The sequence below is a fragment of the Poromitra crassiceps genome (genome assembly GCF_964638095.1).
Source record: "Poromitra crassiceps genome assembly, contig: HAP1_SCAFFOLD_1708, whole genome shotgun sequence".
Taxonomy (NCBI): domain Eukaryota; kingdom Metazoa; phylum Chordata; class Actinopteri; order Beryciformes; family Melamphaidae; genus Poromitra; species Poromitra crassiceps.
Genome location: NW_028150706.1, coordinates 1 through 24,879, shown reverse-complemented (window position 1 = coordinate 24,879; position 24,879 = coordinate 1). Strand labels below are relative to the sequence as shown.

General features: G+C 46.7%; 1 protein-coding gene across 1 annotated transcript; it reads right to left on the bottom strand.

Annotated features, from left to right (window-relative positions):
* Positions 1-2,940: 2,940 nt before the first annotated feature.
* LOC310772006 (poly(rC)-binding protein 2-like) lies at positions 2,941-24,875 on the bottom strand (the record flags this gene model as incomplete). The annotated part of the gene is made up of 7 exons (XM_083664485.1): positions 2,941-2,996; positions 8,326-8,404; positions 8,652-8,693; positions 16,610-16,681; positions 21,848-21,922; positions 24,081-24,209; positions 24,786-24,875. Coding segments are annotated over 7 exons (543 nt in total), but the record flags the coding sequence as incomplete, so codon positions are not given.
* Between the last annotated feature and the right edge of the window lie 4 nt (positions 24,876-24,879).

The following is a 24,879-nucleotide window of genomic DNA, read 5'->3' as shown; positions in this document are numbered from 1 at the left end:
TCCCAACATGTTGTGCCTAGCACTGTAGAAAAAAAGCTTTCAGGTTTCCGGAGGGAAACTTTGTAGATGTAAGGATGTCATGTGGGCGTGTCTTCAGTCATTAACCGGACTCTGCTCTGTTGCATGTAAATAGGAATATTGTATAAAGTGTTACATGTACATGTAGTTAGGGTAACTACACTTTGCAGCAGTTGGGTGGTAGTTTAACATGCAAATCTCAGTATCTTTTTCAGTAATGACCTACTTTGGGTCATAGGTGGGTTAGTCTCGCTTGCCAGACTCTCCCTACAACGGGGAAGAGTCTGGCTGTACTGGCTGGCACTCTGATATAGCAGGGGGGGGGAGGCTCTGTTTACCTTTACAACCAAACACCAAAAGTACCAAGCGGGCACATTCCAGATCCAATCGTTTTCAGCGTGTAGCAACGAGCTAGCATTGTTGATTATGTTGTTTCACAGCGGCACAGGCATTTGAGATCGACAGATTCAACACGCACAGCGGCAGAGGTATTTGAGATCGACAGATTCAACACGCACAGCGGCAGAGGTATTTGAGATAAGCTGCGTTCACACCGACCTATTAAAGTTTTTCGCTGGCATCGAGTTTATATACAAAGTCAATGCAAACGAGCGATTGAGCGTATATTCGCCCGGGAGAAAAATCGCTGGGCGTCCGAGCGACAGAGACAGAGCGATAGGGAGAAAATACGCTCGTCGCCCGAGATGAAATATCCCAACTCGAGCGAAAATACGCTGGCATCAGTCGCTCGCTGTTCAACACTGATTGGCTGCCGTGTGAGAGCGAGTGAAGGATCACACTGGCTTGGAACAAACCGCTGGTTTATTGTGTGGCAACAACCCGCATTGACAGGCTGACAGCTGACATGAAGTGAAGTCTGTACTACCGGTATGGACCTCGCGTTAGGAGCACGCTGATAGGCTTAGCTTGTAAACATCTATGGTGGCTCGTAGTGGACAAACATCATGACGTTGCGTAACGTTATAGCCCCCACATGTCCGTCAATTCGTGTGCCTGTTGATGAGCGATTTAAACAGAGCGACAGAGCGATTCCAAAGGAGCGGGTCGGCACCAATGGCAGAGCTCATACCAGCAGCCTGTTTCCATACAGCCAGACGGTGTGGGGCGGTGTGTGTATGTGTGTGTGTGTGTGTGAGAGAGAGACACACAGACATACTGCCAGCCGCTGTTCTGGATCAATAGGATCGCGGTAGTTTTCTTTTCGTTGCGAAATTTCGCAACAAATATTGGATAATTAACGCATCGGACTCAGTGTGCAAGGTATCTGTGCGTGACGTTTTTTTTTCTTCCGGATGACGGATAAAAAAAACGCAGCGAACAATTCGGACTCTGTGTGCAAAGACCTTAAGTGTGGATTAGCCCGCCCTAATCTCTAAATCAAACACACCTACACCTTAACTGTCAGTTCAGTTGTACCTCCATGTAACAATATGAGATTCAGACTATAGATTGTGATCATTTCCCGCGATGTAGTTTGAATGTAGTTAGTTTTCTTTTTAGAGAACAGTAGTTAAGATGCACTTTAATTACTTTTCATTGTGAAGTAGTAGTTTGGTACAGTTTTAAAGTAGTTTCCCCAACACTGTCTCTAAGCAACTCATGTAAACACCTTCATCAAAATATTTTCTTATTCAGAATAAGGTCAATAGTCAGATTAACCCATTGATATCTGATGCAGCATTTTCGTGTATATCCCTCATTTGTGTGTGTAGTATCCCTTTAAGGCCGCAAAAAGCGTCACGCGGTTCGCGGTCTTAAAGGGATACACACACAAATGCTGCATCAGGTATCAATGGGTTAATACTGTCCATGCAAACCTATACGTGACTGACTGACTGACTGACTGGCTGACTGAATTTGATGGATGGAGGGGCAGAGTGGAGAGGGGGGGGGAGGTGGTTAGAGAAACTGTCTCGTAAACAAAAGGTCAGCTGTTTGACCCTGCACTGTCACCAGTCCATCAGAAGCCCTGATGTGTCCTTGAGCCAGACGCTGGACTGTGAACTGTGTGCTTTGCTGTAACTCAATCTCAAAGATGAAAGTAATGGTAGAGTTACGCTCAAAGTCCAGTAAACAGGGACCGCTGCATTAGTTTGACTCTACGTATCAGTCTGGACTCAAAGCCGTCCACAGACATTTCAGTAGGACTTGCCTTGACAGACAACTCCTTCAGCCAATCAGCATCACCAAATCCAATCCGAATCCACTGGGAGGAATGGATTCTTTTCCACCTTTTCCACCAAGAAACTCCGCTGGTGCATACTCATGTTCTTGTTTAATTGTTGTTATTGAGTCTATTTCTTTTTTAGATTATTTTACCTTTTTTTTTATCCCAGATTCCCCCATCTGATATTTTTTTTACATTTAGATGTTTTATTACTGAACGTGTATGAAACCCATGGCCAAAATAGTCATTTATACGATACAAATGTATTATGTCAGATTCTTCTCTTTTTCACCTCATTAAATAGTGAATAATTGAATGAGAGAGACTAGTCCCTTTCATGCTCAGTCAAAATAAGACTCATATAAGAGCATTGACTAAATAGCTACACTGTAAATGTATTCATACCATGGTCTGGGTGAATACTCGATTCTGATTGGTTGCAGGGTGTCCATTAAAAAGTGATAATGTACAGTTGGTAAAGTAGTTCGGCCAAATGGTCTGTTCACCATTCATATCAATGCGCCATAGTTTCATTTTATATGGAGATAGAAAAAGAGCTAAAAAGTCTGATGTGTGAAGAAGTTGAGAAAGCGACGATGCAAAAGAAAAGCTTAAGCAGAACAAGAAGAGCTGAGAACTTCAAGAAGAACAAAAACGGTGAAGATTATACGTGCAGGTGTGTAGCTACACCGCGTCTGAGCGGGAATGAGTTTGACTTTGCGCTGGATGCTTACATCGTTTGGAATGAGGAGCTCCTGAGACGTGGTCTGGGAATTAGCATCCATCCCTCCTGAGAGAGAGAGAGAGAGAGAGAGAGGGGGAGAGGGAGGGAGAGAGAGAGAGAGAGAGAGAGAGAGGGAGAGAGAGAGGGAGAGAGAGAGAGAGAGAGCGAGGGAGAGAGAGGGAGAGAGAGATAGAGAGGGAGAGGGAGGGAGAGAGAGGGAGAGAGAGATAGAGAGGGAGGGAGAGAGAGAGAGGGAGAGAGAGAGAGGGAGAGAGAGAGAGAGAGAGAGGGAGGGAGGGAGAGAGAGAGAGAGAGAGGGGGGGGGGGAGAGAGGGAGAGAGAGAGAGAGAGAGAGAGAGAGTATTAGTTTAGCTGCACGTCTTTACATTGAGACAGTGTGGTATTTGTGCTTCATTAGGTGGAGGTGGTGGAGAGAGACAGGACAGAGAGTGAGAGGAGGACAGGTAGAGTAATGCAGAATAAAGAAGCATTAGTCCACATCGAGGTTTTCTCAGGCAGGAAAGCACTGGCAGAGCGCTAAGGAGTGCTTCATCCCAGCATCCGACCACACTATAGCACCTTTCTGAAGAGTGGGCTTTTCAAGTCGAGGTGAGCTCCAGGCCTGCAGGGGACTATCCTGCGTCTTGGAACCCGCGATTGGTGCTTAAAAATCGAGTATTGGTGAGCTCCAGAAGTGGGGAACTGTCCTGGGTCTTGGAGGCCGATGTTGGTGCTTAAAAATCAGGTAGAGGTGAGCTCCATGCCTGGGGGGACTCCTCTGGGGCTTGAAAGCCGAGATCAGTGCTTAAAGGCCGGCTTTACCGTGGGGAATATGAATATATATTAAATCTCACGCCCCTAAGGTTTTCGAATCCGTTGAAATTTTTGAAATTGGTTGTTTCCCGCCAGAGATATCACCAGAAATCCACTCTGTGTGGAGGGGGGGGGTGGTGGAGGGGAGGGGCGGGTGCGGGGACCCGAAATACTACATTTCCCACAATGCACTGGGCTCGCGTGGCCTTCGTTTTCATGCCCACCCCTCAGGCATTTGGCTGATATCAAACTCCAGTAGGTGGCGGTAATGCACATATATGTTTGCCAACCGCCATAAAACTCAAAGAAGAAGAAGAAGAAGAAGGCTTCGACAATAAAAGATACAAAGAAGAAGAAATAAATCGAAAATAAAATTGCCTCCAAATTGCACCAAATGTAAACGGTAGTATATATGTCGGGAGATGTCTTCATAAAAAAAATTTCATGCATTTTAAGGCATTTTCGTAGGAGTTACGCGCATCTGATGTTGTAACTATTTTCTGTAAAAATGTGTAAAAATGGGTACATTGCTCAGCGTTGATTTCGTTACTTCAACTCACCTACTACTAGATGTAAAATTTGACGAGCTTTCCAATGCCGCCAGTCCCGTGTCTTCTGGTGCTTCCGTTCCAGAGATATGGTCTCTTGGCAAGGAGCTATGGAAAGCTAACCTAGCTACAGTATGCTATGCGGGTGGACAAGATGGCTGCCTTTTGCTTTTCGTCGAGAGCTCTGAAGGGGCGTGGAGGACCTCTAGAGGCGGGACCATGCTCACAAGACTTGTAGTTCATAGGCGCTCGAGTTCCGCAAGCGGGGAGGGAAGCCGGGTGACGCGTAACGCGTCATCCGGCTTCCCTAAAAATGTGAGAGATGCCTGATAGGTCAGGCAGTGAAGCTCCAATTTCAAAATATTTCAACGGATTCTAAAACCTTAGGGGCGTGAGATTGATATATATTCATATTCCCCACGGTAAAGCCGTCCTTTAACTAGAACGACCGCACCGTGGATATATGCCTCTGTCTGCCAACAAGTGAGCAGTCGACATCCATGTCTGTTCTTTCTTTCTTTCTTTCTTTCTTTCTTTCTTTCTTTCTTTCTTTCTTTCTTTCTTCCTCTCCACAGGGTGTGGTCACAGCCAGCTAAACCAACACCGCCTCTAATAGGGTGTGTGCATGTGTGTGTGTGTGTGCGTGCGTACGTGTGTGCGTGTGTGTGTGTGTGTGTGTGTGTGCGTGCGTACGTGTGCGCGTGTGTGTCCGTGTGCCGTGTGTATGTGTGTGCGCGCGTGTGTCTGTGTGTGTGTGTGTGTGTGTGTGTGTGTGTCTGTGCACTACCACGACTGATGAGTTTTATACCTGGACATAATGGAATAATCAGCCATCCATAGCTCCAAATGATAATTCGCCCTTGTTTCCCTCTCTGCTGTGTGTGTGTGTGTGTGTGTGTGTGTGTGTGTGTGTGTGTGTGTCTGTGTGTGTGTGTGTCTGTGTGTGTGTGTGTGTGTGTGTGTGTGTGTGTGTGTGTGTGTGTGTGTGTGTGTGTGTGTGTGTGTGTGTGTGTGTGTGTGTGTGTGTGTGTGTGTGTGTGTGTGAGTGTGTGTGTGTGTGTGTGTGTGTGTGTGTGTGTGTGCGTGTGTCTGTGTGTGTGTGAGTGTGTGTGTGTGTGTGTGTGTGTGTGTGCGTGTGTCTGTGTGTGTGTGTGTGTGTGTGTGTGTGTGTGTGTGTGTGTGTGTGTGTGAGTGTGTGTGTGTGTGTGTGTGTGTGTGTGTGTGTGTGTGTGTGTGTGTGAGTGTGTGTGTGTGTGTGTGTGTGTGTGTGTGTGCGTGTGTCTGTGTGTGTGTGAGTGTGTGTGTGTGTGTGTGTGTGTGTGTGTGTGCGTGAGTGTGTGTGTGTGTGTGTGTGTGTGTGTGTGTGCGTGTGTGTCTGTGTGTGTGTGAGTGTGTGTGTGTGTGTGTGTGTGTGTGTGTGTGTGTGTGTGTGTGTCTGTGTGTGTGTGAGTGTGTGTGTGTGTGTGTGTGTGTGTGTGTGTGCGTGGTTAGCATTTGTTTGAGTAATGACATGACGAGGCGACCGTGTCTTCTTAACAGTGGACAGTGAACATGCACAGAGCTCCTGCCTCCTCCAGCTCATATTGAGCCATCACATGAGGGTCTCTGAGCAGCTCCTCTGGAGCGGTTGGGGTTAAGGGCCTTGCTCAAGGGCACCTTTGGTGGTGGTAATGAGGGAGGGGCAAGCGCTGCTTTTTCACTTTCCCCACCCAGATTTATCCTGCCAGTGCCGGGGATTGAACCGCCGACCTTCCAGTCACAAGCTCGCTTCTCTAACCTTTAGGCACCACTGCTTCTCTAACCTTTAGGCACCACTGCTTCTCTAACCTTTAGGCACCACTGCTTCTCTAACCTTTAGGCACCACTGCTTCTCTAACCTTTAGGCACCACTGCTTCTCTAACCTTTAGGCACCACTGCTTCTCTAACCTTTAGGCACCACTGCTTCTCTAACCTTTAGGCACCACTGCTTCTCTAACCTTTAGGCACCACTGCTTCTCTAACCTTTAGGCACCACTGCTTCTCTAACCTTTAGGTACCACTGCTTCTCTAACCTTTAGGCACCACTGCTTCTCTAACCTTTAGGCACCACTGCTTCTCTAACCTTTAGGCACCACTGCTTCTCTAACCTTTAGGCACCACTGCTTCTCTAACCTTTAGGCACCACTGCTTCTCTAACCTTTAGGCACCACTGCTTCTCTAACCTTTAGGTACCACTGCTTCTCTAACCTTTAGGCACCACTGCTTCTCTAACCTTTAGGCACCACTGCTTCTCTAACCTTTAGGCACCACTGCTTCTCTAACCTTTAGGCACCACTGCTTCTCTAACCTTTAGGCACCACTGCTTCTCTAACCTTTAGGCACCACTGCTTCTCTAACCTTTAGGCACCACTGCTTCTCTAACCTTTAGGCACCACTGCTTCTCTAACCTTTAGGCACCACTGCTTCTCTAACCTTTAGGCACCACTGCTTCTCTAACCTTTAGGCACCACTGCTTCTCTAACCTTTAGGCACCACTGCTTCTCTAACCTTTAGGCACCACTGCTTCTCTAACCTTTAGGCACCACTGCTTCTCTAACCTTTAGGCACCACTGCTTCTCTAACCTTTAGGCACCACTGCTTCTCTAACCTTTAGGCACCACTGCTTCTCTAACCTTTAGGCACCACTGCTTCTCTAACCTTTAGGCACCACTGCTTCTCTAACCTTTAGGCACCACTGCTTCTCTAACCTTTAGGCACCACTGCTTCTCTAACCTTTAGGCACCACTGCTTCTCTAACCTTTAGGCACCACTGCTTCTCTAACCTTTAGGCACCACTGCTTCTCTAACCTTTAGGCACCACTGCTTCTCTAACCTTTAGGCACCACTGCTTCTCTAACCTTTAGGCACCACTGCTTCTCTAACCTTTAGGCACCACTGCTTCTCTAACCTTTAGGCACCACTGCTTCTCTAACCTTTAGGCACCACTGCTTCTCTAACCTTTAGGCACCACTGCTTCTCTAACCTTTAGGCACCACTGCTTCTCTAACCTTTAGGCACCACTGCTTCTCTAACCTTTAGGCACCACTGCTTCTCTAACCTTTAGGCACCACTGCTTCTCTAACCTTTAGGCACCACTGCTTCTCTAACCTTTAGGCACCACTGCTTCTCTAACCTTTAGGCACCACTGCTTCTCTAACCTTTAGGCACCACTGCTTCTCTAACCTTTAGGCACCACTGCTTCTCTAACCTTTAGGCACCACTGCTTCTCTAACCTTTAGGCACCACTGCTTCTCTAACCTTTAGGCACCACTGCTTCTCTAACCTTTAGGCACCACTGCTTCTCTAACCTTTAGGCACCACTGCTTCTCTAACCTTTAGGCACCACTGCTTCTCTAACCTTTAGGCACCACTGCTTCTCTAACCTTTAGGCACCACTGCTTCTCTAACCTTTAGGCACCACTGCTTCTCTAACCTTTAGGCACCACTGCTTCTCTAACCTTTAGGCACCACTGCTTCTCTAACCTTTAGGCACCACTGCTTCTCTAACCTTTAGGCACCACTGCTTCTCTAACCTTTAGGCACCACTGCCCACTTTTAGGGCACTGGATGCTGCCACATGTCACAGGCTTGATGAAACTCTACGATCATGATTTGGTGGATCCAGTGTTTTGGAAGAGAAGTTTTCTCCTCTTCAAACCAACCAAGCTGCTCTGAGTTGTTTTTGTGTTTCAGGGGAGCTGAAAGGGCTTCAAAGTGAAGTGCATAGGCTACTGCAAAACACACTCACAAACACACACACACACACACACACACACACACACACACACACACACACACACACACACACACACACACGCAAACAGTTGCACACACATGCACAAAAACCATGCACAAGAGTATTCAAGTTGGCTGTCAAACAAACACACTCTCTCACACGCACGCACGCATGCACACACACACACACATACACAAACTCGCACGCACACATGTAGGCACACACATACACACCTGTGTGTGTGTGTGTGTGTGTGTGTGTGTGTGTTAGTGTGCATACCAGACAGAACTTGCGTAGCTGATTGGCTGATGGGAGCCAGGCCCTGTTGCTGCATCGACAACTGGTGGAGCTTGGCCAACTGAGAGAGCGAGAAAGAGAGACACAGAGAGAGAGACAGAGACAACAGAAGAGAGAGAGACAGAGACAACAGAAGAGAGACAGAGACAGAGACAACAGAAGAGAGAGAGGAATAGAAAGATGAGAGAGAGAGAGAGAGAGAGAGAGAGAGACAAACAAAATGAAGAAATAATACAGGAATAGTAAAGGATCGCTCACATGAATATAGACAAAATTAATATATAAAAGCTGTCACTGTCAGTTCTTACCTCTGAGTGTGGAATGCCATACTGACCCTGAACTGCGTACGTCTGCAACAGAAACAAATATGATAATAATAAATGTAGGTGCTGCAGTATCTGAGCAATCGTACGACACATTTTTCATAATCCTGGATATTTCATTTAAGAATGTGCGTATACATAACAACGTAATTTGATGGTGTCATGGGATGGCATCCTCTGTGATCTTTGACATCTAATAACTCAAAACCAATAAAACAACTGGCAAGAATCCTTGCGATATGCAAGTAAAATGGCAACTTGTGCACAACCTAAAAAGTCAATTTCTGTGTTTTAAGTTGAATATAAAGATAAACATCTCGTCTCTACAATATCATGCAGATAAATGCATCTCCAGGGCCGACTGTTATCATGGAGATAAAAAAAGACTATAAAACTAACTGTAGAACTACTTTAATTCATCTTATCCTCTTAAAGGGTTTTAGATGCCTTCGCAAATCCCAAACTGAACTTCAAAGAGAATTAACAGTTCCATAGGCAATGAGACAACCCGAGGGGCTGGGGGAGAACGGTGTGTGTGTGTGTGTGTGTGTGTGTGTGTTTGCGCGCGCGCGCGGGCGTGTGTTTGTGCGTGCATGCGCGAGAAAAACGTTACATATTATATGTGTGGGTGAGGGCCCAGCACATATTATAAAAGAGATTTGAGAGCTGTTCGCCTTCTATCTCAGGAGCCTTGCTGCAGACTGCACTGCCACTAGCTGCTGAGCTTCTGTCTCTTGATGCTAACTCAGGAGCCTTGCTGCAGACTGCACTGCCACTAGCTACTGAGCTTCTGTTACTTGATGCTATCTCAGGAGCCTTGCTGCAGACTGCACTGCCACTAGCTGCTGAGCTTCTGTCTCTTGATGCTATCTCAGGAGCCTTGCTGCAGACTGCACTGCCACTAGCTACTGAGCTTCTGTCTCTTGATGTTAAATCAGGAGCCTTGCTGCAGACTGCACTGCCACTAGCTACTGAGCTTCTGTCTCCTGATGTTAACTCAGGAGCCTTGCTGCAGACTGCACTGCCACTAGCTACTGAGCTTCTGTCTCTTGATGTTAACTCAGGAGCCTTGCTGCAGACTGCACTGCCACTAGCTGCTGAGCTTCTGCCTTCTGATGCTAACTCAGGAGCCTTGCTGCAGACTGCACTGCCACTAGCTACTGAGCTTCTGTCTCTTGATGCTAACTCAGGAGCCTTGCTGCAGACTGCACTGCCACTAGCTGCTGAGCTTCTGCCTTCTGATGCTAACTCAGGAGCCTTGCTGCAGACTGCACTGCCACTAGCTGCTGAGCTTCTGTCACTTGATGCTAACTCAGGAGCCTTGCTGCAGACTGCACTGCCACTAGCTACTGAGCTTCTGTCACTTGATGCTAACTCAGGAGCCTTGCTGCAGACTGCACTGCCACTAGCTACTGAGCTTCTGTCTCTTGATGCTAACTCAGGAGCCTTGCTGCAGACTGCACTGCCACTAGCTACTGAGCTTCTGCCTCTTGATGCTAACTCAGGAGCCTTGCTGCAGACTGCACTGCCACTAGCTACTGAGCTTCTGTCTCTTGATGCTAACTCAGGGGTTTTGGAGACAGGCTGTTTGCGGCAAGAAGCTCTTAGACCAGAAACAAAGGTGGACAGTCGACTCGTAGGCGCTGCAACGGCACACGACAGAGGTCTGCCTGGCCTCCTTGATATTACAGAATCTCCTTGATCCGCAGATATGCTGGTAAATATTTATAGAAGGTAGCGTCAACACTGCAGGCGATAACATAAAAAAATGACATACAGTCATAAATATACATTAGCGACTTAATACAGCATGCGGATCAGAGATGTAGCAGGCAGGCAGGCAGGCAGGTGCTGTTCCAGCACTTCTGAACTCTAAATTGAACTACATTTGCACCGTGGCTCTGCGTTACATTGCTGGCTTACTGGGGGAAGCTAAGTAGGGCTGACTGTGGTCAGTCCTTGGATGTGACCACCTGGTGCTGGAAGTGGTGTTGGAGTACCAGTACGAGGTGTTCTTCCCTCTGGTCTCATGACTAATTCCCCAATGCCTCAGGGCAGAGACAGTCAGGGACTCTGTCCTGTGAGTGAGCACCGTCCTTCGGATGAGACGTTAAACTGAGGTCCTGACTCTCTGTGGTCATAGATGCCATCGGCACTCTTTGCAAGACTAGGGGTGTAACCCCGGTGCCCTGGGAGGTGTAACCCCGGTGTCCTGGGGGGTGTAACCCCGGTGCCCTGGGGGGTGTAACCCCCTGTGCCCTGGGGGGTGTAACCCCGGTGTCCTGGGGGGTGTAACCCCGGTGCCCTGGGGGGTGTAACCCCCTGTGCTCTGGGGAGGTGGGAAGTTACATTTTGCAGTCTTATAGTGAAGGCTTGGGATCAGAGCTGTGCTCTCGCTGGTGAGATGAGAGGCAGCAGTGGAGTTAGTGAAGGGCTGCTGTAAAGAAGGGCCAAAAATAGGGGTGCATGGGGAGGGACCCTTCTGCACTATAACAACCCATCTGTTGCCAAGGTAACTTGTGCAGATTGCTTTATAATGTCATAACCACTGCTGCTTTCTACTTACCACCCCTCCTCCTCACCACTTTATAATGTCATAACCACTGCTGCTTTCTACGTACCACCCCTCCTCCTCACCACTTTATAATGTCATAACCACTGCTGCTTTCTACTTACCACCCCTCCTCCTCACCACTTTGGATGTGTCAATTGCAATTGACTGGAGAATACTTTTTTGACGAGGGGAATTAGCTCATAAAAATATGCCCAGACTCACTTATTCACAGTACTAATGTACATATTGAGTTAGTCTAATACTAATAATAATACTAATACTAATGTACATATTGAGTTAGTCAAACCCAGAATTAAATGAATCATTGACTTACTTATTCAACAACTTACTTGCCCGTTTTCTTACAACTCGATGTACAGGTACTGTACTTACTCACTACTTACTCAGTGTCTTAATTACTGTATATAGAGACACTGCATGAAATAGGCCACGCCCATCACGGGGGAAAAGCTCCGTTCATTTCCACACACCAGCGTCATTTTCCTTGAATTAAACATAGCTAAAAGCTGTTTTGTGGTGGGCTGCGCAGACAACAAATGTAAAAAAAAAAACAGTTAAAGTTTTTTTGTAGTCCTGAGCAAAACAAGGAAGCCATTGAGAATTGGCGAGAAGAAAAATTCGGATCTAGCTGTCAAGGAAGTAAGTTGGAGTGTTCATCTTCCGTATATACAATCTTTTTGTGCAACACGCGACCATGCACATGACATAGGAGAACGCCAGGATTGGAGGGGGGGGTTCTGTTTTCCCCCGTCTTGGGCGTGGCTTCTGAATGATGATGCGTTACGCAGTGCCTCTATAGGCTACTCCTTGAAATTATTGCTTTCTTACTTACAGTAGGCCTAATAAAATGCTCACTCGCTAAGTTACTTATATACTGCCTACAATGCTTACTCCTTCAGTTATATGTACTTACTTCATCACTCACTCAGTCAGTCACTGACATACTTATTTCCTGCTAACATTAAAACATGTCATCCCAACTAATTTCACATTGATAAGATCAATAAGAAAATCCTCCCAAGGATCATCTTTAAATCAAATGTTACAGTGAATCCCTGTGACAACTGCTGATGAATCTGTCAAGGCGACGCAAATGAGTGAAGACTTTGCCAGAGATTACAATTAAATAAATTAATCCTGTTGATGCCCTCATATCTCTCTCTCTCTCTCTCCCTCTCTCTCTCTCCCCCTCTACTGCCTCTCTGAATGTAGGCCTACTCTGCATGACTGTAAATAATGAATTAAAAGCAGTTATTGCCTGGCACAACCACTTACCTCTGCACTAACCGTCTGTCACTTTCGCTCCCCCGTGTCTGCCTCTCTCCCAGCCATCCAATCTCTCTCCATCATCCCCATCTCCTTCTCCTCCTTTAGCTCTACACATGCCCCCCCCCCCCCCCCCCCCCCCTCTCTCTCTCTCTCTCTCTCGGAAACATGGCCAGAACGCCATGGCCGCCAGAAGGGGGCGTTACATCACATTTCCATCATATTTTGATCACTCTCTTCCCCTATCCCTCCCTCTCTTCCTCTCCTCGATTGACGTCACTCACGTACGGGCACGCCCACTGCCGCCATGTTGTTGACATAGCGCAGCCGTTTTAAGTGACAGCCTATGTAAAAGAGCAGAGTTTATAGGAAGCTAGCCGCCGTTAGCGTTACCTGTATCGTTCCAATTGTGTTCGGATGGTGACCTACGTTACACGTGGCTGTAGTAATGACAGCAATAAAGTCCCCGTGGTTTGTTTCTATCTCTACCGTCCACAGACGTGAAGGGAGCGAGACGGAGGATACGTCAGCAGCACAGGAGATGTGTGGATAGTTAGGAGAGACAGGTGAAACTTTCTGACAGCTCCTCACAGCAAAGTCTGTTCACCTCGTTTTTTCTTTTGTTTATTTATTACAGGCATTAACGGCAGCATACAAACAACAACTCTGGGGGTTTTATGGCTGTCATCACTATCGCTATTTTGTAATGGAACAGAAACGACAATAAGGCCGTTACTATAGTTGTCAGCTGCAGGATGGTATGTCAACAATATGGCGCTGTCCGGGGTTAGCGAATAAGGTCTATAGAGGGCTTTCCGGTGATCTAACGCAACCCTCTGACGGCCATATTGGAGGTCTTCAGCTCTTGGACAACAGTGTGCAGCTAGGCTAACTTCACCACTTCAACCATATGGTTAAATATATATTATAGTAGCCTCTATGGGCAGCTAACTGACCTATATAAGCTAACGTATATAATATAGCATTAGCAGTGTATCAGCCATCAGTGTTTTCCCTTGTAGCTAGTTGGCTAACAAACAACATGGTGTCAGCGTCTTCAAAAAGCTCAGTTTCACCTGTGCTCAGCGATACAGGAAAAAATACATTAGGAAAATACACCTGGAAGGTGGAAGGAAAAGTTACGTTTTCGGTGACCTAAAACTCCGTGTTCAGTCCAACTGAGGTAGTAAGTGTTGCATCATCTCCATTCACTCCAATGGACTTTTTTTTTTTACCAAAGTTTTCCAAAGTATCCATTACACACGTGGATGGTCCTTATTCCTCCATCGCTCTCTGCCTGTGACCTTTGACCTTCCCTCCCTCCCTCGGTCCCTAACCTGTCACTTCCTCCTCCCCACAACCCTCCAGTCTCCCCCGTGGAGCCTCCATTAGCTACTGTTGTTGTTACTGTTGTCTTAGCTCACGCTCCCTAGGCCCCGTGCCTGCCAAACAGAGCTGCACGCACGCACGCACGCACGCACGCACGCACGCACGCACGCACGCACGCATGCACGCACACCACTTTGGCTCTCTCTGTCTCTCTCTCTCTCTCTCTCAGGCGGAGCTGTCAGTGTGACTAGTTACCTACATGTCCATCTTTTAAACCTTCGCCTGTCTGTCTGTCTGTCTGTCTGTCTCTCTGTCAATCTCTGTCTGTCAATTCGTCTGTAAGAGAGACAACAGGAAAAAAAGTGTGTATAGTGTATAGAGATGCTTGTGTGATAAGGGGGGAACTGAACTGAATCAAAAACACGAGAGAGAGAGAGAGAGAGAGAGAGAGAGAGAGAGAGAGAGAGAGAGAGAGATACTGCTACTGGCTGTCTGGTTGCTACGAGAGCTGGTACAGTAATCACTTCCTTTTTAATAACACACAGCCACGCTGTGCTTATAGGAATTATGGGCTCTGTTGGAACGAGTCTGACAGCTTTAATCATACTCCCTGTTGTACAGTAGCTATATCCTCATTCAAGCACAGAGGATTCCCCTGCGATGTGACAGCTCTTCATTTCTACAATCGTGGCGAATTTTAGCAAATGTTTGTACGGCTATTACGAGACCGCCATCGCCATTTCCACCTGGCCCTTTTACACTGCGTACACTGTTTCCAGAGCAACGAAGCATTCAAACATCAGATGAGGAAACGTATAATTATCCCGGCTTAACAGATGTGCACCCTGGTAGGTTGAGCTGTTAAGTGGGAGCCGGCTGACTTGTCTCTGATAGGTTGAGCTGTTAAGTGTGAGCCGGCTGACTTGTCTCTGATAGGTTGAGCTGTTAAGTGTGAGCCGGCTGACTTGTCTGTGATAGGTTGAGCTGTTAATTGTGAGCTGCTGACTTGTCTCTGCTTCTAACAGGCGCTAAACTCTCCAGGCACAATCAAACCCCATTGAACAAGCTTCAGTGCCTCTGTGTTTCTCTGCCAATTGAATCCCTGCCTCCCTCTCTCTCTCCCTCTCTCTCTCCCCCCTCCCTCTCTCTCTCCCTCCTGACTCTCCCTCTCTCTCTCCCCCCTCCCTCTCTTTCTCTCACCTCCTTTTCTGTCTGTCTATATTTACCAATTTTCCACCCTTTCTCCATCAGTCTCTCCTCCTCATCCTCTCTTTCTCTCTCTCTCTCTAATACATTGCTTTAGGGATTGTATCCTTACTTCACCTAGCTTACACAGTCCTTCTGCACTTTTTAAACTTTCCATGTGAAAAAGAGCAATTTCGAGAGAGAGAGAGTGACGTCAGCGGAGGACCAAGATGCGTGACTCATTAGCCAATGAACAGCCAGGAAGGGGTCTTGTGCTACTTTTGCATGCTAAAATAAAGCTGATAATGTACAATTTACATTCTAAAAAAACACCCTTTCAGAGTACAACACAAACTGTCCATTTTGCTGCAACTCGACAGTGCTGCTTAATCCAGGACCTTACTTCCTGGAACTCTTGAGAGTAAAAAACTGGTCCATTGGAGTGAATGGAGATGTCGCGACTCTTCTATCTACACGGCTCTGGTACGTACGTACGTACGTACCGTGATGTGTTCAAGGTCATCACGTTCAAGTCTGCGAGGGCCAGAGACTGCAAGGCTAGAAATAAACTGCTGATAGACAGGCCTAAACACTACATTACTAACATGCACCACCCCTGCCCCTCCTCCACCCCCTATTTTGCTTACATCTATGTATGACCTGTACGTCTACATACTTTCTGTCTCATGATGATGTGGTTGAATATTATTTCTGGCCGACATGATTCAAGTAACGTCTTAAGTTCTTTTTGTTTTTGTTTTGTTCGGCAAGTGGAAAAACGACGTCATGTCCGTATGGCAATGAACTAAAGGTAATTAATTAAATCAGTGAAGTGTGGTGAAGTGCGCACCCCAAGCGGAAGGTGCAGACCTCTCTGGAGGTGTGCAGAAAGTCCGCTCCAGGCCCCATGTGGACTGGATGGATTGTGGATTTGGAGCCGCTAACAGTCTGCAGGTGTGGAGAAGTCCGGCACATTTGGATTGGAGCCTCCCTGACTGTGCAGAGGTGTTGATCCAGGATCCTTTGTGACCGTTGTGACCGTCTGTTTTTGATGATGTCATTGCGCCCCGCGGCCAGGTGTGAATCGACAGTGTGATTGGATGTTGAGTGGTGTGGCTCTGTCCCCGCCTCCAGGGAGCCGCAGGCTGTTTAACTACCAGGCTCAGAGCAACAAATGAGTTTCCTTCCGAGAAGAGACGAGACGCGCCGATCGATCTCGCACAAAAATGAAAGACATTAGGCCGTTTTATCGAGGACAGTAAGCAATTCGTGTCCTCGGCTGAACGAGTCACAGAGGGGGTCCTTCACTTTTTAGGCACAGTGAGGAAGCAATTTATTTGTTCAAAGTGAATATATTGCATGTGGAAGTGGGCCTCTCCATATGCTTTGATGTTTTTGAACTTGCTGGGAGATGAACATGACATGGATGGGGTGGAAAGCAAAGAAAAACCCAACAACTGTCTTTCTCATCTTTTAAAATCACTTCCTGTGGCTAATAAAGAAGGAACATTGGTTGCAGTTGGTCACACTTATGCTCACATCTTAGTTTCTCCTCAAATGACCCCTGACCCCAGGCGGCCATACTCACTTGCTGCAGGTCCACTCCTCCCTGGGCCATAGAGAACAGGGGGTGAGAGCCAAAGTCTGACGCCTCAAACACCTTCACAACCATCACACAGGAGACACAAGCAGGCAGCACTCAGGTTACACCAAGGAAAACCCAAACAGCTGGATCATTTCACTAAAAGGTGCGTTCACACCGACCTATTTAAGTTTTTCGTTTCTTTACATACAAAGTCAATGCAAACGAGCGATTGAGTGTATATTCGCCCGGGAGAAAAATCGCCGGGTGTCCGAGCGACAGAGACAGAGCGATAGGGCGAAAATTCGCTCGTCGCCCGAGGTGAAATATCCCAACTCGAGCGAAATTACGCTGGCATCAGTCGCTCGCTGTTCAATGCTGATTGGCTGCCGTGTGAGAGCGAGTCAAGGATCACACTGGCTTGGAACAAACCGCTGGTTTATTGTGTGGCAACAAACCGCATTGACAGCTGATTTACAGGCTGACAGCTGACATGAAGTGAAGTCTGTACTACCGGTTTTAGAGCTCGCGTTAGGAGCACGCTGATAGGCTTAGCTTGTAAACAACTACGGTGGCTCGTAGTGGCCAAACATCATGACATTGCGTAACGTTATAGCCCCCAGATGTCCGTCAATTCTTGTGCCTGTTGATGAGCGATTTAAACAGAGCGACAGAGCGATTCCAAAGGGTTGAATCGAGCGACAGAGAGAAAAATAAATATCTCGGTGTGAACACAGCTTAAGTGGAAACTTTAAGTATTTGCCCCCTGCCAAGGTTTATGGATCTATACACACATAAAAATAAAGGTGTGAACTGCAACCAAAAATGGTGGTTCAGAGTGTTGCCATGTTGCCATAGAAGAACAATTTCTGGTTCTGTAAAGAACCATTGTGCTCTCATTTACCCCAGCATTGTGATCAGAATCAGCTTTATTGGCCAAGTATGTAGACATACAGGGAATTGGACTCCGGACCGGACCGGTATACGTTGCTCTCAATGTACTTACAAAAAAACAAGCTAAAGCAAACAAACAATGACAGTGATCAAAGGTAGCCTATATAAAGCAAGTTAGCTGCTATTTACATTATATAGAGAGACCGCTATAAATAATATAATATAAGAAGGAATAAATAATAATTATATACATATACATATGTACACTAGTCTATTATGTAAACCACACTGGATTGTAAACAAGGCTATAAGTCAGATATTGCACTGTTGTTTATCGATCTATCTATATAAGCAAAGCTATGGGACAGAAATGACACAGTTATTGAGACACAGCTTTGGGACAGATATGATCCAGTTATTGTGTTTATTTTGATCTACCCTTGTATAGTCTTATTTGCAATTGCACAACATCGACAGTACTACCGTATGGAGTTTGGTTATTTTCCACCACTATGCCATCATTCACATCCGACGAAATAACCTTTTTCCCCTTTCATTTTCAGATTGCGCATTTATTTTTCTGTGTGCTATGCTGTAATTTTAATTAACGTTTATATTTCAGGTGAAATATCCATACTGCACTACAAAGGTAACTACTGTGTATACAAATGCCATTAAATACTTTAGTGGGGGCAGGAGATGAGCGTCGAAATCATTTTTCTCCGTTTCGCTCCTCACACAAGTTACTGCTCTTTGGTTTTACAGTATAGGCAGCATGAATCAAAGCCAGTAATCCAAAAGAGATGAGAAGTCCATTTAGCTTCCTGTTTATTGGCGGAGGAGTTATGAGCGCTTCCTGCCTATTTGGCGCAGGAGATATGAGCTCCAACAAAACACAATAGAATGGATAGTGTGTGCTGCTCCCTTAGGGGAAATGTAGTTGTCACACGGCGGCTCGTATACACAGTAAATGATAAAAGGTGCGATGTGTTGGCACCGTGTTAGCCTCCAAAATTGCCCTAAGCAGAGCCTCTGCCATACAGCTGACATCTTGGTGTTCATCATAAATAAATAACTAACGGTTTGATATGATTCGGCTGTCATCGCGGTTGAATCGAGTCATCTCAGATCCGTTTACTGATCCCATTGGCTGCCATTTTACCCATTCAATAGAGTGAACATCAACTGCCACTGGCTGAATTGATTTTTTTTATAAGCCAGTTAGTCACATTACCGAACGGTTAGAGCAACAGACTTTGTGATGAACCCACGGAGATAAAGTGACCTTGTGTTATTGACAGTGTAATAGCCTATTGATTTCACATGTCAGGTGAGGGGACAGAGGGTCAAAGGTCATGTCAGCTGAGGGGGCAGTGGGTCAAATGGGCACAACTGGCTGCAACTTATTCACGAGTTTCCTGGTGAGACCGTGGGCGCTTCCATGACACCCTCCCTCCCTGTTTCCATGACACCCTCCCTCCCTGTTTCCATGACACCCTCCCTCCCTGTTTCCATGACACCCTCCCTTCCCTGTTTCCAGCTGCCGGTTGCCTGTTTCCGCCCAGCACCGTTCATAGCGAAAGAGACTGAAAATAATCAGAATAATTGTTATGACTTTGTACCTACCTATGTCTTGTAATGGAGCCCCCCAGCACAATAATTTCACACGTGCATAATTGGACAACGGAGTGACAATATCTTGAATCTTGAAAGAGAGAGACCGCTAAAGCTGCGTTCAATGACCAAATAATAAGAGTTCCGGTTTGGACGTTTAGCCTTCAAAACAAAAGCGGCCGCTATGCAACCACATACTATTTTTAGCCATTTCGGCTAAAATAAGCCCATACAGCACGAGTGAATTGACATTCACCTCGTTTTTGTAAAATATCGCCACTATGCAACCACACAACGTTACTATTTTTAGCCATTTCGGATAAAATAAGCCAAACGTTCCCACTCTTTGACAGCGGCGCGCACGTCCTTGCTAGTGAAAAAAATGTAAACAGGAAGTCGACAACCGGCAACCGCTGAGAATCATGGGAAACGTAAGTCCAGGAATAAGGTGAATAGGAGGTTCTCCATGTTTGGTACAGTAGGCTACACTCATTTTTCTGCAGGTGACTTGAACTTCTACCAAAGACATTTTCTGCACCTTCTATCCCTGCAGGGGTCGGCCACAGACACCCTGCTGCCCCAAACAGTTACGCAGAGAGACATCCACGGGCACGTCACTCTCTCTACACAATCTCCGTTACAGTCCAATGACGTGTAGCCAAGTACACAGTCTCACTCCTGCCTCTCTCAGGGAAGATCCTCCATCGCTTGAACTGCCCACATGCCAGCCTGCATGCCGCTGAAGCTGCGAGGCAGCGCTCGGGCTGAATGCACACAGCAAGATTTCTTCCACCAATTAAGCATCCGAGTTTCTGTCCCTGAAAACTTTCCAGAGCCCCCAAAGGTGCTTTGAAAAACCTAGTGGGGGGAAAAATCTTAAAAATGGCAGGATTTGAACCTCGGTTTTGTACAAACTGTGTGGAAAGCGCTAATTGGGGCTACACCGGGTCAATGTTGCATCGTCCAAATTCAGCCCCGATTAAACGGTCTCAACCCGGTTTAGAAGATCAGGCGCGGAAGTTCAAATGAAGGGGTTTCTCCGACCACGGAGGTCTACGACGCAGGAGCTCTGTCTGGCAACGGTGCTGCACGGCACACTAGCTTCTTAATTGGTGTAAATAAATCTAGTAGTGTGCCTGCCACTTGATTTTCTTTTCCAGTCGTGACTACATTACTCTAATCATATTATCTCATTACATAATCAATGCTAATCAATTATCAGCAATTATGCAATCGACTCTGGGCTGTTAGAGCGGCTCAAGTGGACACTGCAATCTAGAGAAAGTGGCATTCATGTGATGAAGCTGACCAGCAGTTGCAGTCAATTAAAATGTACGGCAATGTGACAGGAAGCACCAGAGTTCAGTGTGGAGCTGCATTGGTAAAAGCTGAGCTGGCAGCTTCTTCTTTTAGATGATTGTTTTTACCACATTTCTGCACAGGGAACGAAACAACAGATCGATACAAGCCGATACAAATACACAACGTGGCCAGTAGGCTCCATCAGGCGCATCAGCTCCAGCCAACCAAGACCGTCCTGACTGAGCTTGTTAAGGCAGTGGGGCTGGGCGATATGGACCGATAATCATAATATCTCAGTATTTTTAGGCTGAATGGTGATACACAATATATATGTGTCTTTTCTATGAAGTGGGCTCAAATGTTCAGTTGGAAGTCAAAGCCAAATGTGCCAAAAGCACTTTCACTCTCATTATCCTTCAGCTCACTGCAGCTGCAGCACTTTACTGTATTTACTTAATTACTGCAGTTACTTAAAGGGAGGCTTTGTATCATTACCATCTCAGTAATGTAAGCAGATAGGGCTTACCTTCTCTATAGGCTTTCCACACAGAGAAATATACATTTTCTCTACCTGCAGAAACTCCACCCCCGCCAGCTGCTATGAACCAGCAGCTGCATACAGTAAAATGTCCTTTCCACCATCTCAGACGATGCATTTCTATGGTAAAAGGACTGCATTTCATTCTCAAAACTTACTTGTGAAAATATCATTTGGTATGATTTGGTCTATGACCGAAAGCCTGCATTAAATATGATTTTGCACAGATTTGAGTGAGTGAACGCTGCTTTCAACTGAAAACAAACTAAAAGTATTGTCCTCGACAACCTAAAAGTCAATTGTTGGTGGAATTCCCCTCAAAATGACTGGCAGCTATAAAGTTTCTGCTTAGTTAAAAAGCAGAATCACCCAAATTAATCCTCTATTGTGGAACGGGCTCTAATGAGGAGATGTTGCATATTCATATTCATTCATTCATATGCATGCAGAAGATGATCGTGATTGCTGGTGAACAACACAGACACACACATGCGGGCGCACACGCGCATGCACGCACGCACGCACGCACGCACGCGCACGCGCACACACACACACACACACACACACACACACACACACACACAGAGGAGTGTGTGTGTGTGTGTGCTTCTAGCAGATGAATAGTGATGATTTGTATGAATAAACATGAGTGAGAAAGAAAGCCTGGTTTGGTCTCTGTTGGGTTACTTGGGCTGGGTGGCGGAAGCTCCCATTCACACTGCACAACACATCGCGTAGACGTTTAACAAGCCAGTGTGTGTGTTTTAGGGGTGTGCCGTATCGTATAACATCGATATATTGTTAATGTTACACAATTCATATTCATATCGGCAAAAAATCATATTGTGATAATGGCATCATCATCATCATCATCATCGGCGGCGTCTCCAGTGTACCTGGTTCCCTGACAGCAGCATGGTCCCTGGGGCGGGGTTGGGGCGGTATGGAATCGTTGCTCCCTTAGGAGGAGACTACAGAGAGGGAAGGAGAGAAGAGGATGCGAGGTACAAATCAGAATCACTTTAAGTGTCAATGTATGTACAATAAATAGACATGACAACCTAACAAAGTGTGGAATCTACACTAGGTTTGACTGCAGCGCTGCCTCAGATTCATGTTGCAGGGCTCATTTGTGATAGAATGTGTTAGCACTTGTTGGACCTGTTATGTTGCTGTGTTGCAGATTTTACAACTGTGTTATTAAAAACAGAAGCTGGAGTTTATAGCCTACTCAAGGTCATGAGCCTCTGGGGCTTATAGCCTACTCAAGGTCATGAGCCTCTGGGGCTTATAGCCTACTCAAGGTCATTAGCCTCTGGGGCTTATAGCTTACTCGAGGTCATGAGCCTCTGGGGCTTATAGCCTACTCAAGGTCATTAGCCTCTGGGGCTTATAGCTTACTCAAGGTCATGAGCCTCTGGGGCTTATAGCTTACTCAAGGTCATTAGCCTCTGGGGCTTATAGCCTACTCAAGGTCATTAGCCTCTGGGGCTTATAGCCTACTCAAGGTCATTAGCCTCTGGGGCTTATAGCCTACTCAAGGTCATTAGCCTCTGGGGCTTATAGCTTACTCAAGGTCATTAGCCTCTGGGGCTTATAGCTTACTCAAGGTCATGAGCCTCTGGGGCTTATAGCTTACTCAAGGTCATTAGCCTCTGGGGCTTATAGTCTAATCAAGGTCATTAGCATCTTGGGCTTATAGCCTACTCAAGGTCATTAGCCTCTGGGGCTTATAGCCTACTCAAGGTCATTAGTCTCTGGGGCTTATTGCCTACTCAAGGTCATTAGCCTCTGGGGCTTATAGCCTACTCAAGGTCATTAGCCTCTGGGGATTATAGTCTAATCAAGGTCATTAGTCTCTTGGGTTTATAGCCTACTCAAGTTCATTAGCCTCTGGGGCTTATAGCCTACTCAAGGTCATTAGCCTCTGGGGCTTATAGCTTACTCAAGGTCATTAGCCTCTGGGGTTTATAGCCTACTCAAGTTCATTAGCCTCTGGGGCTTATAGCCTACTCAAGGTCATGAGCCTCTGGGGCTTATAGCCTACTCAAGGTCATTAGCCTCTGGGGTTTATAGCCTACTCTAGGTCATGAGCCTCTGGGGCTTATAGCCTACTCAAGGTCATTAGCCTCTGGGGCTCTGACTGCAGCTGCGTGTGGGAAATCTTTGCTGTGCAGGGCGGCGGAATCTTTCCCCAGACTAGGTCTGATGATCAGATACCAGTTCTCCGGTATTTTCACGCCCTAAAGTAATTAGTAACTAACCCATTTAAATTCTCAATTGGAAAAGGAATTAGATTACTAGTTACTGCAAAAAGTAGTTAAATTACAGTTACGAGTCATCTAGTTACTCCCAACACTGGGCATGAGGCACTGGCCTGGACAGGTCGCGGGGCAGAAGTAGATCAAAAGGATTGTTTGAAGATAAAAAGAAAGTAGGACTGGACAGACTTTGACAGAGTCAACTCTATCACATCAAAGCTGAGGTCAGTGTTTTTATTGCTTTTCCCCTTCTCACTCCTCTTTTTCCCCCGTCCCAGATGAAGGTGCTGGGAATACCAATGAGCGCCCGAAGCCTTTGATTTCTCTGTTTCCACTCGTGATGTCTGAGACGAGCGCGTCTTAACGACCGCTGCCTCCCATTAATTACAATACAATCATGAATTATAGATTTCAGACTTTCCATTTTGAAAATTATTGGAAAGGTTGACGATCTCATAAAAAACACTTTTATGTCATCTTAAAGTAATAGAGAGTGGAGAGGCAGATTTTCTATACAATGCTCGTGGGAGTTTCACTTGACAAAGAATCACCTTTATTGCTCTGTTTAATGTATAGTTATCCCCCCCCCCCCCTCCCCAACTCTGGGTAGAGTTGTAGATACATGTGCGGTCGACAGCCGCTTCTTTTCACCCCCTAGGAGGCGCTAGTGCCCAAAAACACAGCCAATTGTCTCTGAAGGAACGTCTGATCAAGCCGGAACAGGAATTGAACCCGGGTCCTAGACTACACTATGGACGCCCCTACGTCCATATTTTGATACGGTCTTTGACACACGCACACGCACACGCACACACACACACACACACGCACACACACACACACACACACACCCCTGGTAGACACGCACCTCTAGGATGACAGTGCAGATGAGTCTGACACACTGGATGATGGCATCCTGGCTCCCTGATATCGTCACCCCTCTCTCTGTGGAGTTGGGGAGAAGGTCGCCCGCCACCTGCACCTGGGCACCTGTCGTCTGCTCGCACACACACACACACACACACACACACGCACACGCACACGCACACGCACACGCACACACACACACACATATACACACACACACACACACACACACACACACACACACACACACACACACACACACACACAGTCTCATGCAGTTTCATATCACATCAGATACTTCACTCTGGCTTTAAAACTGAGGCCGCTACTTCCATTTGATTTAAATTGGGAGACCAATTGGGAGCACAGCAGGAGAAAGGGATAAAAACAGAGAGACTCCTCCTGTTGGGAAGGCACGGTAGTGCAGTTTGTGCCTGGGCACCTTTCAGTCTTCCAGTGTGAGATGCTGCTGGAGAGAAGACTCACCTCTCTGATCTCCAGTGTGAGATGCTGCTGGAGAGAAGACTCACCTCTCTGATCTCCAGTGTGAGATGCTGCTGGAGAGAAGACTCACCTCTCTGATCTCCAGTGTGAGATGCTGCTGGAGAGAAGACTCACCTCTCTGATCTCCAGTGTGAGATGCTGCTGGAGAGAACACTCACCTCTCTGATCTCCAGTGTGAGATGCTGCTGGAGAGAAGACTCACCTCTCTGATCTCCTTGATCTTGGAGCCGCCCTTCCCGATGAGGGAGCCACACTGGCTGGCCGGGATGACGAGCCGCAGCGTGACAGGAGGCTTG